Source organism: Octopus bimaculoides, chromosome 6 (genome assembly GCF_001194135.2).
Source record: "Octopus bimaculoides isolate UCB-OBI-ISO-001 chromosome 6, ASM119413v2, whole genome shotgun sequence".
Classification (NCBI taxonomy): Eukaryota; Metazoa; Mollusca; class Cephalopoda; order Octopoda; family Octopodidae; genus Octopus; species Octopus bimaculoides.
Window position 1 is genome coordinate 81,814,564 of NC_068986.1, and position 16,733 is coordinate 81,831,296.

General features: G+C 35.5%; 1 protein-coding gene across 6 annotated transcripts in view; it reads left to right on the forward strand.

Annotated features, from left to right (window-relative positions):
- The window catches only part of LOC106881659 (cAMP-dependent protein kinase regulatory subunit), a 455,850-nt gene that overhangs the window by 382,221 nt on the left and 56,896 nt on the right, over positions 1-16,733 (forward strand). For all 6 annotated transcript variants that reach the window (XM_052968906.1, XM_052968905.1, XM_052968907.1 and 3 more), the window contains exon 3: positions 6,697-6,788. In XM_052968906.1, the coding sequence (XP_052824866.1) occupies positions 6,697-6,788 (92 nt within the window). The remainder of the gene's footprint in view (positions 1-6,696; positions 6,789-16,733) is intronic.

Below are 16,733 nucleotides of genomic sequence, written 5' to 3' on the forward strand. Positions count from 1 at the left end.
TATTGTATACAAGGTATTCGTGTGAGTGATCATTGTGTACCAGATGTTGCTGTGTAGTGAACATTGCCTACAAAGCATTGATGTGTAGTGGACATTGTATACCAAAATCACGAATCTTTCTCTGTTCTAATTGAATCATATAAACCATACTGTGCTGGATGGAATGGACTTGTAGAAACTCCCTTCTTGTCTTGAAAACTAGAAATGTAACTGTATCGGTACTAGTGTCAGTGGTGGATGTGATAGTATGGTTAATGTATGTAAACAGATAGCAGTATCAGAGGTGGACATTGTAGTGTGTGGGGGATGTAATTGTATTAGTGGTAATGCTTATGGTGGGTGTGGTAGTGTGTGGTTGATTGATATAATTGTAGTATATGTGGTGGTGGTGGCATGATTATTACTGTTGCTATGGTTGCTGGAGCATTGTAATCCATACAGTAAGAACAAGTTGTTTTTTTTTTTTCTTAGTGGATGTGTTGTATGTATATGTATGTGTATCAATGGCTTGTGTTTGCTCTAGCCATTTCAACCAAGGCCCTGCTGGAGCACTGCATTCAAGTGAAATTGACAGGGATGATGGCAGTGTTAGTGGCAGGGATGATGGCAGATGCATTGGTGTTGGTGGATGTGGTACTGCAGCTGGTAGTATATACATATTTCTACATGTGCATTTATATGTGTGTGTGTGTGTGTATGTGTGTGTGTGGTATATGTATGTGTGTATGATAGTGTGCGTATGTTTGTGTACATGTTTCTCTCTCATGTTTATGGAGTATGACAGTATGCACATACACACGTGTGCAGTCGCACACGCACACACACACACACACACATACTGGAACAGCAGATCCATATTTGTGTTACTTGTAAAAGTTGAAATTTACATCAAACTGCATAATATTTGCTGTACATCTTCATTCCTTACAACCATCACTTCAGCTACTCTCACCTCCATTATTAACTCCACTATTAACTCCACCACCATCACTTCCATCCATAAAACCACTTCAATCAACCCTCTATACACCACTATTTTGATGAACACCATCACCACTACCCTCAACATTGCTACCACCAGCACCACCAACATTGCCACCTGTGCCACTGTCACTCACCACCACCACCACAACTACCATCACTGTCACATGAGAAGTGGCTATGAGGGATCAACAGAAATTACAAGGGGCAACATATGTAATATCTTTAGGGGTGTTTTGCTGTATGTTGTTCACAAGGAATGTGTCATATATGATTGTTTTCTTGGATTATATCTGGGTGCTGTTGAGCAAAACTAGGTTGCTATGTCTCCTTTGGACAATGTTATTTGAGCAATCTATATATGTCATGAGACACCCAAGTTTCATAAGTAGAAGGTTAGCAAAATGTCTGAGGGTGGTGTTGTATGTTTAAGGGGGTGTGCTGTTATTCAGTCTCAGGTCAGCTGTGAGTGAACAGAGCTAAGGAATGCGTTTTATTAAAAGTAACAATGCGAAGACCATTGACAAATAGAAGAGAATTCAATATGTGTAACCAAATGTTAAAGCACACCAATGTAAGTAGAATATGAGACAGAAAAAGCTTTTATGATGTATTGGCAACTTAACTAAAGGGGAAAATGTGATGGCAACATCAGTAACACTGTGTAATTGTTTAGCTTTTAAACCAACCATATCCCGCCTGAATGTTCTACCTGTTTTATGTTCAGACCAGCCAGATCTGACTTCTCATACCTTACCCTACTATATCATTCTAAAAATACTTAATCACATCATCAAAACCTCAGAGTTTCAAGATAATGAATGATAAATTGAAAACAATATGAATGAATAAGTACTGAAGGCTGATCTCAAAACGTTGAGCCTTACAAAGGGGATGACTGAGGACCAAGATATGTGGTGCATTGTTGTACTCAAGAAGACCTGCCCACCACTCAGAATTGAGATCCTAAAATCAAGGTGCCACATGAAAAGCATTGGTGTGGTACTGATGCCATGTAAAAAGCATCGGTGATGGTGTCACGTAAAAAGCACCCAGTAAAGTGGTTGGCATTAGGAAGGGCTTCCAGCTGTAGAAGCCAAGCCAAAACAGACAATGGAACTTGGTGCAGCCTCTGGCCTTGCCAGTTCCTGTCAGATAACCCAACCCATGGCAGCATGGAAAATGGATGTTGAATGTTGGTGATGACGATAATGATGACATTTGACTGAATAATCTGAATGTTTAAGGGTTATGGTTAGGGGTTGGCAACATCAACAGTCTTGCCTTTACTGAGGTTCTCACTCTTTAGAGTTACTGGTGTGTGTGTATGTGTGTGTGTGAAAATCAGATGTTGATAGATGTATGATTTAAATAAAAATGAGCTTGGAGAAATAACTCTGTGTAGCCAGCACCATGAATTTAAATCACAGATAAATAAATATGGTATTTGATATTCTGTACATTATAAATCCTTGATTTATTAAAGTTATCTCTGCCTCTAGAGGATGAATCCTAATTATCAAACAGCAATTAAGACCTGCTCCACTTCAGATGGGGAAATAATCTCAAGAGTCAAGAATTCCCCCGCCCCCAAGTTGATATGCCATTAAGGAAATGGACAGGTTAATTGTTTGGAGATAAGAGGACAGTCATAAACATGTGTATCTGGTTCAAAATTAGTTGCCACTAAGAATAACGAGAAGCTGAAGATGATTAACCAAAGGGTTATTAGATACCTTGGCAAGATATTTTTAAAGTCTTATCAGAAACGCAAGGAGTAAGAAACCAATGTGACATGAGTTGTTAGGGTTGGCATCTTGATCGGAATGTTTGCAATAATCTTTGGACCAGATCTGTTACTACAGCAGTGGCTACTGTTGATTGACCTCAGGTCAGTTTTAAATGAGCTGACTTCTCACATGTGGCCCACTCATCTTTTAAGGGATGTCTAAGGCTACATTAATACGTTTTCCCCTTTTTACAATGGTGGGGGTGGGGGTGTAATTTGGGTGAGATGTAACTACTATTTCTAACATAACAAGAAATTTAGAACATAAGATATATGGTGTTATATCTCCTTCTAGCTTGATGTAAATGTTTTAGAATGGCATTATTTAGTTGTGAAGAAATCTACTTTGTTATCTTGAAGACATATTTGTCTTCCCCAATTGCAGAAATAAGAGGATTCTTATTTCAATATTCTGTCATTGTTTATTCTGCAATATATAAATATATGTGCTTTATTATAACGACAGAGTAATTTCTACTGAATCTGTAAAAATGTTCAAGTTTGTTTTGCTAATGTTTAATTTATTGTTGTAAGCCAATGTTTCATTTATCTATTGTAAATTAAAGCTTTACTATTCTGTAAACATAGTTGTGTGTGTGAGAGAGAGGGGGTGGGAGTAGAATGAGACAAACAAAGAGAGAAAGAGAAGGATTGTGTTATGTGATTGCAAGTTATGTATGGATCTGATTTCTTGTGGTTTACCTTTAGATCAGTATTGACCCAGCAGATCTATGGCTGAAGGCGTTCCAGTTTTCAGACATACTGTAGTTAGGAGTTATCTGCTGACATAGGTTGGTCAGGCACTAAAGCCTGATTCAGTCTTATTCATTCAGTGCTCTTGGAAATGGGTCAAAGGCCATACCTTGTTCATACATTCCATTCTTGGTTTGATTTCTATGGCTGGATGCCTTTCCTGACATCAACTACATCACAGAGTGTATTGGGTGTATTTTGACAGGTTACTAACACTTGTGAGGTTATTTTGTTACTGGCAAGACTATACAGAGTATTCGTGTCTCATTCATTAGCCAACCACTTTACAGAATGCACTGGTCTTTACATAGACCTAGTCCAACAGTAGAGGGCTTCTCTGGTACCCTGAAAAGTTAAATTTTCCATTGTCATTTTTTTGAAGATGGCAGTGTTTGATTTGAGGGAGATTAGACTGCTATGTCTAGGAATTGGCTTGAATTGTTGATGTTACTTAACCCCTAGTCAACCTTGATTAAATAAATCTGTGATCAAAATTCCAATTGTGACCATCCCATCTTTATGTCAAGGAGTGTATTGTACTTTAGAACCTTCTTTCAGTAATGTGGGAGAGAGTGCTTTGAAGATGACATGACTGCTATTACTAGGAAGTCTAGCAACCATAGAGACTCTCATATATCAGTGAAGTGTTAGTGACCATCTAGGTAAATTTGTCATGGCTTAGCATTCAGCATTGTTTATAACCTAACGTTAACATTATAACCACAGTTATATGACAAACATATTGTTGTCACCATCATCATTTTAATGCTCTTTTCTCCATGCTTGTATGGGTCAAATGGAATTTGTTGAGGCAGATTTTCTATGGCTGGATGTCTTTCCTGTTGTCAGCCCTCACCTATTTTCAAGGTGATTTTTTTCCCATGGCCAGTCATACTTTCATGGAAAGTTGGAAATGAAGAACATGATGGTTATGCTTTTTCGCAACTGTCATGAGTTGTCAAGACAAGGAGACACAATATTCTCAGAATATTGCCTCAACTCACTCATTTAACCTACTAGAAATAGCAGGTTAAATGACTAAGAAGACAATATTCTGAGAATATATATATAATCTAGGGGATGGAGAATATTTAAAAAATGTTCAATGGATATTTAATGGCAATATAATAATTAATAGGATAACAAACATACATGTTAACATAACAGGTTCTGTGTGTATTAAGCCAGCTAATGAATATTTGATGCACTGTCTTATGACAGATGAACTACACACACACACACACACACACACACACACACACACACACCGCCACCACTGCTATCATCCTCATCAAGAGTTGCAAAGATAATGGAGAATGTAAAGTTTACATAGTATTACCATTTCACAACTATAATTAAAACAAATAAATAATAATAATGATAAGAGAAACAAGCATAAAATTTATATTCATGTCAAAAATGTTCTAAACCCTAAAACTATTCTGAAAAAAACTTGCATTTTGCTGTGATGTTTTTTTTTTGTGTTGGTTTTTTTTTGTTTTTTTTTTGTCAATTTACAGAGTTGCAGGATTTTGTGAGAATAACTTTTTTTTCTGACTTATCTTGAAATTTATTGTAGATTTAATAGTCAGCATTTAACTTGCATCAATTGATTACATTTAAAAGCTGTGTAACAGTATACCTTGAGGTATGTTTGAACAGATAGAGAGTATTCTTACGAGATGATGTGTGTATAAAGGCATAAAAGGACTGCAGCCATGTAATTGTGTGTTTGTACAAACAAAATAAACAAATTATAGTGTATAAGAAGAAAATTGGTGTGTGTTTAAAAGGGACAGAACAAACAGGTTGTTTGTGGTAGCCAAAATAGACAGCCCATACAAATATCTATAGATTGATTTCTTCTCTTTATTTTAAAAGAAACTGATTGGTAAAGAGTAGCAGTCAGGATAGCACTCTTCTTTACATGCTGTTGATGAAGACAGAACACACTGGCTTAATGTAGTGTGTAGGCATAGAAAACATTAGATTAATATTGTATGTATACATAAAAACACTAGCTAAATGTAGTGTGTAAATGTAGAATACATTAGCTTAATGTGTAGACATACAGCACTCTAGCTTAATGTAGTTTGTTGATATAAGATAAATTAGTTTAAAGTAGTATGTAGACATAGTACACACCAGTTTAATGTAAGAGTGTTGACATACAACATCATCATCATATGTCCATTTTCCATGCGAGCATGAGTTGGACGGTTTGATAGGGGCTGGCTAGGCAGAAGACTGCACCAGGTTTCGCTGTTTGTTTTGGCATAGTTTTTATGGCTGGATGCCCATCCTAATACCAACCACCTCACAGAGTGGACTCCACCTAGACCGCACTAGCTTAATGTAGTGTGTTCGCATACAACACACTAGCTTGATACAATGTGTGGACATATAAGCATTTTCAGTGATTTTAGTTGCACTTAAACTGCTGTTGCTATGTGTCTATTAACATTAATCTCTCATGTATGTAGCATATAGTGATAGATATACAGCAACAGGACAAAGTACTATAGTTTTAGACATAGCAACAGGGATCAATAACTTCAGAGACAACAAATCTCTGTAGTAATGTGTCTTAACCCTTTTGTTAACATATTTCTGTTGAGATGCTCTGTGTTTCTTTCAATTATTTTTAAATATAGCAAAGAATTTAGTAAAATAACTTAGTTATCATTAAGCTAGTGTTAGGAACATAAAATGTGATTTAGGTTTGGTGGAAGATTTTAATTCAGAACTTTTGAAAACAAGACATTTGTACTACAAAGCTAGAGGAGGTTTCAGCTGGGTTGGTAGCGAAAGGGTTAAGCCAGAAATCCCTATTGCTACAGAACTAAAACTGTGTTGCTCTCTTCTGTTGCTATGTGTCCAAAGCTATAAGGTCTTGTTACCCCATATCCCAAAGCATAGATCCCATGGTATTGAGCCCTGTTACCCTGTATCTTGAGGTATAGGGCCTCATTGTTATATGTTCAAAGCTTTATAGCTTATGTGTGTATGGCTATATACCCACGTCACCTTAAAATCGATGAAAGTGTATATCTAGGTGTGCTTTATGTACTATATAGGCAAATTAACTAGTTATACTATATGGATTTAGAATGTTCAATCTAATAAATATTCCATCTATTCTATTCTCTATTAATCTGTTCTTTCTATTTCAGGTAGTACCAAAAGATTACAAGACAATGGCAGCCCTTTCTAAAGCTATTGCAAAAAATGTATTATTCTCTCACCTTGATGATAATGAACGAAGGTAGGTACCTTATATTTTACACTTTCTTTACAAGAATTCCAGTTTTTTTCACCAAATTACTTCAAGTTAATCCCTTGCAAACAGCTTTAAAAAAAATAAAAAAGCTTATCTTGAGTGTGATAGTGCCCCAGATTATTTCACATTTTGTTTGCATATCTGGGGTTTTAAAGCAAATTCTGAATAAGCATGGGGAAAGAATACATCCCTGACAAACTCCTTTCTCATTTTTGTACTTTTTGTACTTTTCACAAGGTTTTGGTCAGCATGACTCTGTGGTAAGACATTTGCTTCCCAACATGGTTCCAAGTTCAGTTCCATTATGTGGCACCTTGGGCAAATGTCCTCCACTATATCCTCAGGCCCTCAGGCTGACCAAAACCTTGTGAGTGGATTTTGTAGACAGAAACTGAAAGAAACAGGTGTGTTTGTTTGTGTGTGTGTGTGTGTGTGTGTGTGTGTGTGTTTACTTGACATTGTGTAATAGTTATAAATGAATGTCACTATCTTACAAGCAGTGTCCTTCATTTCCAATATTCTGTGGGAACATGTTTGGCTATGAGGAAAGATTCTCTTATTTGGAAATAAGTGAAAGTTGGCAACAAGAAGGGCATCTGCTTATAGAAAATTTGCCTCAGATGAATTCTGTCTGACCTATGCAAGCATGAAAAACTGGACATTAAATGATGATGATGATACTTGTTACAATATCTATTTAAAGATGGTGTAAGTTAGGGTAGTAAAAATAGAAGATAGAATAAGTTAAAACAGTCCAATAAAACTTTACTGTTTATGGTTAATGTAATACTTGCTTTATGTTACTTGTTCACTATAAAGCAGATCAATATGTTTCACTATTTCACATCTGTCTTTATTTTATGATTGACACAATTCTGTATGGTGTTCTTTTATTCTCTTTCACTATTTTGTTAGTCTTTACTAGATTAATGTAAGAATCAGCGTGGTATTCCTAAGCCAACTAGTTGTCTGCAAACTAGAGGAAATAGTGTGATATCATTTTTCCTGATACAGCATTAGAAATTAAAATAAAATCCTCTCTCATATTTAAGAAATATGTGCTATTTATGATTTATCATATAATTTTCAAATTGGAGCGATTTTAGTAAAATAACTTTTTCCTTATTCTAAGATGGTGTTTGGAAGATTAAAAAATTTAAGTTCATTTTATTAACTTAAAATTATGATGGAAGATCCTAATTTAAAACTAAACACTTTTGAATTAGAAATTTAGTGTCATGCTTGATATCAAAGGATTTTAAAATCTTAGCTTGTGTTTGAATCAGTCATCTAATATTTTCTTTATCATCTCATCATGTAATATTTATCAAAAAAAACAAAAAATTCTGAAGTAAATCTTTATGACTGCGAAATTTAATCTGTTAGTTTAATAGAATATAAGCTACACCATGTGAACAATCTCACTATCATTGTTCTCTTCTATTCAGAGTTACATTAGATGGCATGACCAACTATTTTTGTTACTCCTAGTTTGCTATTCAAGCTCATAGGAGCTGTTTATTTGACCTCAATATTTTCTTCACTTGTTCAATCAATAATTCTTCACTGAATATCTCTCACAAAACAAAATTGGATTGCATTAAGCCAAAAATCAAGTAAACAAAAAGAAGTATTTCTTGTCTGATTTATATTTATTTTTAATTCAGTGTATGGAATTTCTTATTCTTTATCTAATCAAGGACATATCTATTCTTAATCTCATCAGCTTTTGAAGATATTTTATATTGAATCAGCTCTCTTATTTCATTCCTTATATGGATTCATTTGAAATTATGATGCTGTAAAAATCAGAATGATAACATGTCCAATATAGAAGATGACATTTTCCTGATAGAAAGTATTGAGAAAAAAAAGGGGAAAAAAAAAAAAAAACTCATTTGATAAAGACAGGCTGTAAGTTTTCACAGATGGTAAAATACCAAATTAAATGCTTCACAGTTTTATCTTTTACCATTTTACATTCTCAGTTCAAATGTTGCCATATTCAGCTTTGCTTTTCATCATTAATATTTATAAACTAGGTACCAGTCACATGCTGGGATTGATTCAATCAACTTCACCACTTTCCTAGAAAAATCAGTTTATTTAGACGGAATCCTTGATATGTAGCATCTTTCTGGTTTCTGCCTTTGGGCTGTGGCCATTCAGTAGCACCATCTTCAAAGCTGTAATTAATTTTATTAACTACAGTATTTTTTCTGATCCTTATTTTATTGACTATAGAAGGAAGAAAAATGGCCTTGACTCTGCATGGAATTTGCACACAGAACAGATCGTTATGTGACAATATATTTTTCTTATTCTACAAATTATGGCAATCCATCGTGAATTCAAATTCTGCTGCTACTGCTGTTACTTTGTTCCTCTTAATACAGAATTCTGCTGGCATTGGCTTCTGTAGTTAACAACATCACTCAAATTTAAAAGCACTACTTCAACACATCAGTATTTACCCACAAAATATCTAAATTAAATTAACAGGGAGAGATGTCAGATAGTTTGAGACTCCCTAAATACTCTATATTTCTAAGATGAGGTATTTTTGTTATGCATACTGTTTATATTAGTTGGACTGGTGTCCATATCTTGATTGTTGCTTCCACTATGTTTCAGCTGTTTATGCTTCAGCCTTTTTCAAGTGTCTTGTGTTGAACTCAGTTGTTGTATTGGAATTTCAAACCTAACCCTTTATTTGACCCATGGGAGTACACTGTTCTTGTTCCACTCTCTGCATTTCATAACACTCCAATACAACAACCGAGTTCAACACAAGACACTTAAAGAAGGCTGGAGCATAAAAACGGCCAAAATAAAGTGAAAGCAGCAATCAAGATAGGACATCAGTGCGACTAATATAAACAGTATACTTTTTATCTAGATGCTGCCATTCACTATCCTTTAGCATCACTAAAACACTATATCAGTATTGGGTTTTCCCTTTATAGTTCAAAGAAGGCAGAGAGTATCCTTACAGATTCTCTCAGTCTTTGTGAGGCTAATTTAATTAGAGGTGAATTGCTCGTGGAAAATTTGTGTGAGGAAGTTCCCAATGAATACAGTTGTGGGGAAGAAGGTGTGAACAAAGTGACACATTTTGGATCTGAGGAGGTGAGAAATAAATTGTGGCAATGATTAGAAAAAGTAGGCAGTGATATATATAAAAGAGATGTTGTTGAGTCATATTGCATAATAATTATATAACATAACTCTTCAGAGGTTTTAATCATTTACTACAGCCAAACATATGTCCAGCTACTTTCTTACCAGAATCTCAATACTTTGACAACTGTTTTGATATCAGTTGAGTTGGTATATTGGCAATCCATGTATTAGTGGTTGATAAGAGAGGTTAGGGGTTTGGTCACAAAACCTCAGTGAGTTAGTGCGTGACTACCATGAGACGGTCAACTCTAGCAGATTGAGTGGGCAAGAACAATAGTCCAGCAGTCACAAAAATGAGATTTTAACAAGCCTTTGTAGAGCTTAGTATGCAATATGACAGTGTAGAAGTTCTGGTCATCCACTGTATCCAGACCTACCTACAACCATTTTACCTCTGCAATGAGGCAAAGCTTTAAAAGAGAGACAGGTAGCAAGAGAGTGAGGTTGATGTTAAACCACTGCAAGTCATTATATGATGTTGTGGTCATCATCTAATAGATGGATGAAGAATTATAGTGACTAGATGTTATGTTCCATGCTGCACATTGTAAAAGTAAAATATCTATAAAACCTGCCATTGAAAAACATAAATCCACATTTTCAGTCATTATTCCACTGTCATGATTAGAACTATGGGTTGGCTCTGGGTTAGTTCTAATAAAGCAGATCTGTGGCCAAAGGTGTACCAACTGTGACCATCATTTCTTTTTGTAGATCTAGGACTTCACTGTCCAATAATCCTTACATTTATTTGGAATGTTAGGGCTGTTGTTTCTAGCAGGTTGAGCAACTATGCCAATTTCCTTTATGGGTCTATCAAGGTTATAATAGTCATAGCAACATGTAGTGGTTGACAAAGAAATTGGGCCTTAGTCCACCATAAATCTCTTTGGTGTGTAATCTGTTCTTGAGAACATTGTAACACAAGACTATGATGGGTTAATCAGTGAACAGGAACAATCAGCTGTGAGTAAAGGAGTTCTTTACCAATTAATCTAATGTTGAGTGATTGATAGAGAGCCAACCATAGCATTTTAGGTCTCTCAACGTTTTCTTTATTTAACCTCACTATGACATAATCAAGGAAAAGTGTTATTTTCACGCACTTAAGTGTTGGTTTGTCTCAGATTACCAAACAGATATGATGTGCAAAAGATCTAATATTGATTTTTTTTTTTTTTGTAACATTTAATAGTTATTTGGTGATATGGGACTGCAATGGATGACAGATTGATCAAACTCACATCTCTCTGGATTGATAATTACTGTTATAATTATGTTGTTTGTTTGTTTTGCAATTTGCACTATGCTTTTGTAGATGATATTATTGTGTCTGTGTGTTTGTTAGAGAGAGAGCTCACAATTATTTCAATATCCGCTTTTCCATGCTTGCATGGTCAGATGGGATTCATTGTTGCAAGTTGTAAGAGGTAGATACCCTTCTGGTCACCAGTCTTCCTGTTTCCATGTAAGATAATATTTTTCTTGAGTCTGAACAAGTTTTCTTGGAAAATTGGAAACAAAGGACACCACTTGTATGATGATGATGTTTGTTTACAGCTATCATGTGATGTCAAGACAGGGAATATTAACACATACACACACACACACACACACTTAAAACATGCTTCTTTCAGTTTCCCTCTACCAAACCTAACTCCAAAGCTTTAGTTGGCCCCAGGCTCCAGTAGATGAAGCTTGCAAAAGGTAGTATGCCCTGGGGTTGAACCTGTAACTATGTGGTTCAAAAGTTAACTTCTTAACCACACAGCCGCTCCTGTACATTTATGTATAATGTGAGTGTGTGTGTATATGAATATTGTATGTAAGTCATATACTATTGAAAGCATGAGTATTCAAAATTGTATATATGTATATGCATGTAATTACACTGTATCGTATGCGTATCCATGTATATGAGTACATATTGTATTTTATATGTATGTGTGTAGCTTTATGTTAATGTATTATCATTGCCATAAATATCAATGGGTGTATGTGTGAGAGCACATACGAAATAGAAACTCTCCATGGTGCCATGACAATATAATAATCTAAAATATCCAATAATCTTTAGGACTATCTAATTCATTGAAAGGAAGTAAAGTTTAAAGAAAATGAACAGCTTGTACTGTGTAGTAAATTGTGATTTACAACCAGTTTCTTTGTGACAGACTCCCTGCAGTCATAAGAATAGCCATTATGCTGGATATGACACCATTAATGCATCTTTTGGTCACTCATGAGACAATCTCAGCAGAATACTCGCAAATGACAGCTTATGGAATTTTGAGAGAATAGATATGCAAGCATATATGCGAGTGAGTCCGTATATATGTATTTGTGTGTTTGTATGCGTGTGTATGTAAATGTGTGTATATATATGTGTTAACATGTATGTATGTGTGTGAGATCATGTAAAGATTTTTAGTTAAACTCAGAATTATGGCATTTAGTGAATACAAAATATTTATCTTTAAAATGTAATTAATCTGTTGTTTTTTTTTAACATTTTTTATTCTTTAAACGTCGTTTGCATTGATGTTGATGTTGTTGTTGTTGAAGTTCTCTATTGTTTCCCTGACATTTTAAACACTAAGAATATTCTAAAGCAGGGGAAATAGCAGCAATTTCTATTTGTTATTTAATCAGTTTTCCTCACAAGAAATGTCTAAGTAATATATTGATCTGTCTTCAACAATCTTTATCTTCCTTATTATTATTATTATTATTATTATTATTATTATTATTATTATTATTATTATTATTATTTCTCACATTCTTCCTCTGTTACTCTCATCATTTTACACCATCCACTTTATATTCTTCTACCATTGTCTAGAAACTCCTCTGAAATAATAATATCATCAACCATGAAAAAAAACCATTTCTTTTTGATATTAACTTAAGCTTTTCTTCATTCTTTTTCTTTTCGCGTGTGTGTGAGGGAGAGAAAGAAAGACAAAGACCCACCAATATTCTTTTGAAACTGTTTCAAGTTTACTAAACTCTGTATTCTAAAAGAGACTGGTAAATATTGGTCCAGAAGTATTTATTCACCTTAAATTGTTTAGATTTTCATCAACAATGTCTACATTCATAGAAGATTGTCCCAGTAGCAGCTTATTGAAGAAATCTTAACACTTTAGATGTCTTGTGAATATTGCTGCCTGATATACCAACCATCCATCTATGCTGTGCTTTCAGTTAACAATAGAGCTGTTTACTCAACATGAACTGAGGAAGAGGATTTTGGTGATGATGATGGTGATGATGATGATGAGGAGGAGGAGGAGGAGGGTAGGCAATAGCAATAATAATAAGACAGCAGCAAGATTAATTAAAGTCTCAAAATATTTTCTTGGAGAAGTTAATTAAGCTGGAGATAATTGTAGCATGCAGTGTGTTTTTTTTTTTAATGTTTTCACCAAGAGCAAAACTACAAGGAAATAGTTAATGAGAAATGTTGAACTTTGAAGTGATTTTAAGGATGTTGGTTTATTTTTTTCCTTAATCTCTCCTAATGAGACTGCAGCAACCAGTTTCTATTATAATGCAGTAATTTCTGTGTCAGTATTATTTTCAACACAAACTCGTGAATTACAAACAAATGGTCTTTAATTTTTCATAATTATTTTTCAAGTTTGCAGTTCTAGAAATTCTTTTTGGAAACAAATTATGCATAACTCTGTTAAACCTCACTGATTATACAGTTTCACTGGATTTTATTATCCTTTTAATTCTAGCAATTATTCTTGTTTTATCATGTTCCCTTGTGGCTGTAATGTAACATTATCTGATTCCTACAGTTGGCAGTCAGGCAGAGAAATTAGATATTTAAGTCACACTGCCAATTGGCTCTTCATTTTTATGCCTCTCATCTTTCATGTAGCCTAAGTCTTCAAATTAATTTCATGTGTTACTTTTTCAAGTGTTTTTTTTATCTATCTGTCTTTCTATTCAATAGTCTATCTGCATATTTACCTATTCACTCAAAATCTACAGATCTACTTAAGCATTGCAAACCCACACTCTCTATACTGTCCATCTTTTAGTTTTATAACGCTCTCCACTTATGGCTATGTGGTTAAGAATTTGTTTCATAATCATGTAGTTCTGAGTTAGATCTTATTGAGCTGCACTTTAATCCCTTAGCATTCAAATTATTGTGTCAAATTTAAAGCTTATCTATTTCATATTGTTTTGAACTAATTGTGCATTATCTTATAGTTTTGAGACTTTGATGATGTGATTGTTAATTGTTAAAATGACATTCTAGGGTAGACATGAGAGGCTGGATCTGGCCAGTTTGAACATAAAGCAAGGAGAATATATGAGCCAGATATGGCTGGTTTAAATGCAAAAGAGCTAAGAAAAGGTGTCCTGCCTTAGACTTGGATTGATCAATATCTTGCTTTGGAATTTTGTGTGTATGTGTGTGTATACTCAATAAAACAGAAACTCTCTATGGTACCATGACAATATGATAATCTAAAATATCCATAGGACATTCTAAGTCATAGAAAGGAAGTAAAGTTTAAAAAATTGAACAGCTTGTATGGTATAGTAAATTGTGGTTTGCTACCAGTTTCTTTGTGACAAATTCCCTGCAATCTTTAGAATAGCCATTATGTAGGATATGGCACCGTTTGCATATCTTCTGGTTATACATTGAGTGTGTGTGTGTGTACACACTGGAGCATGACACAGTCCTAGGGTCCATCAGATCCTTTTAAACTGTCCAAACCAAGCTAGAATGGAACATGGACATCAAATTATGATACATATCATTCGTTTGTTTTACTTTTGTTTTTTTCACGCTAGCATGGGTTAGACAAGTATGCTATTGAAGCATTGTTTTACAGCTGGGTACCCTTCTTGGTGCTAACCCGTACCTGCTTTTCAGGTAAGGGATCTCGTATTCCATGTAATTTTGAAGGTACGCAGCAAGTGGACAGTTTGACAGGAGGAGTGCAAGCAACAACACTGCACAAATGCCATGGCCTTATTATACATAAGTGAGTGCAGAGCATGCACATATGCATGCATTCATATTTACATTTATGAGAAGCTACTTTTGAGTTTCTGTCTATCAAATCCACACTGTATGGTTTTGGTCAACCTGAGGCCATAGAAGACATTTACCTAAAGTGCCACACAATGGAATTGAACACATAACCATGCAGTTTGGAAGCAAGCTTTTTAACTGCACAATCATCATCATCATCATCATCGTTTAACGTCCGCTTTCCATGCTAGCATGGGTTGGACGATTTGACTGAGGACTGGTGCAACCGGATGGCTACACCAGGCTCCAATCTAATTTGGCAGAGTTTCTACAGCTGGATGCCCTTCCTAACGCCAACCACTCAGAGAGTGTAGTGGGTGCTTTTACGTGTATATTCTCAAGAGTTCATAATCTGATGATCTGTGCATGGAAAGTCTTACATCACTTTTTGTTGGTAGAGCCACATTTTTTTAACCTAACTTCCAGTGAAGTGATGCTGGAGTGTCCCTTCCAGAGCACAGGCTTAGGCAAGATTGTATGAGAGATAGTAACAAAATATGCAACAAGTCCCCCACATTCTCTACACCACCAATGTTGTCCAAGTAAAAGAGCAAGGTTTGATGCAGCTTGGTATCAGTAGCATTACAAAATTTGTCGGAGCAAAGTTGATGACATTAACACTGTTTTATAGACTGTAGTTTGGATTTGTCCTTAAGGTTTACTCCTTATTTTCCAAACCTTTTCCTATGAATGGGTGTTTGGCCACAAAGTAGTGGAGATCTGAAAACCAGAGTTTGTCCTCCTTTAGATAAGCTGCCTTCCCAGATTGTTAAGCTCTACTGCTCTGCTGGAAGTATTGATTCTAGTGCCAGGACCTGCCTTCACTCCTTCTCCATCAGTAAAAACAGTTCCACCAGACTTAGAGAGAGAGAGTGTGTGTGTGTGTGTGTGTGTGTGTTTTTGTGTCATCTTTTATTACAGCCAAATGAGATCATATCTGTGGCCGATGCCAGTGTCACATAACTGGCCTATTTAAAAGTACTCTTCAATCATTGGGCAATATGCTGTGCTTGAGAAGACTTGTTGAGTCAAGTGAAATCATTGTCGTGGCCAATGCTAGTGCCACTTAACTGGCACCCATGCCAGTGGCACTAAAAAGCACCATTTGAGTGTGGTCGTTGCCAGCGCCGCCTGACTGGCCCCGTGCTAGTGGCACATAAAAAGCACCCACTAGACTCTCAGAGTGGTTGGTATTAGGAAAGGCATCCAACTGTAGAAACCTTACCAGAACAGATTGGAGCCTGGCACAGCCTCTTGGCTTGCCAGTCCTCAGTCAAAACATCCAACCCATGGAAAATGGACGTCAGAAGATGATAATGATGATGAGAACTAATAATTCTCTTAGGTTCATTAACCTCATTAATTTTTTTGTTAGTAAGAACAAAAGTTAAAAATGTTTCCCAGCTTTCAACCAAAATTCTTTGAATACCTTCCTCACTCCCAGCCCATTTCTCTTCCCCATATTATCGCTGTTTCACTACTTCCCAACCATTTACTCAATCCTTGTTACTCAGAACACCCCACTGCTCATGTTGTTTCGTCCCAACTCAGCTCTGAAGCATTCCAGCCCTGACCTTCCCTTTTCCTCCCCTTTATTTTCTTTGACATATAGTGTACCCAGGACTACATTGCCTGTTGCATCTATTTCTTAAAATGTTGAGGTGTGGTTTGCAGTGGAT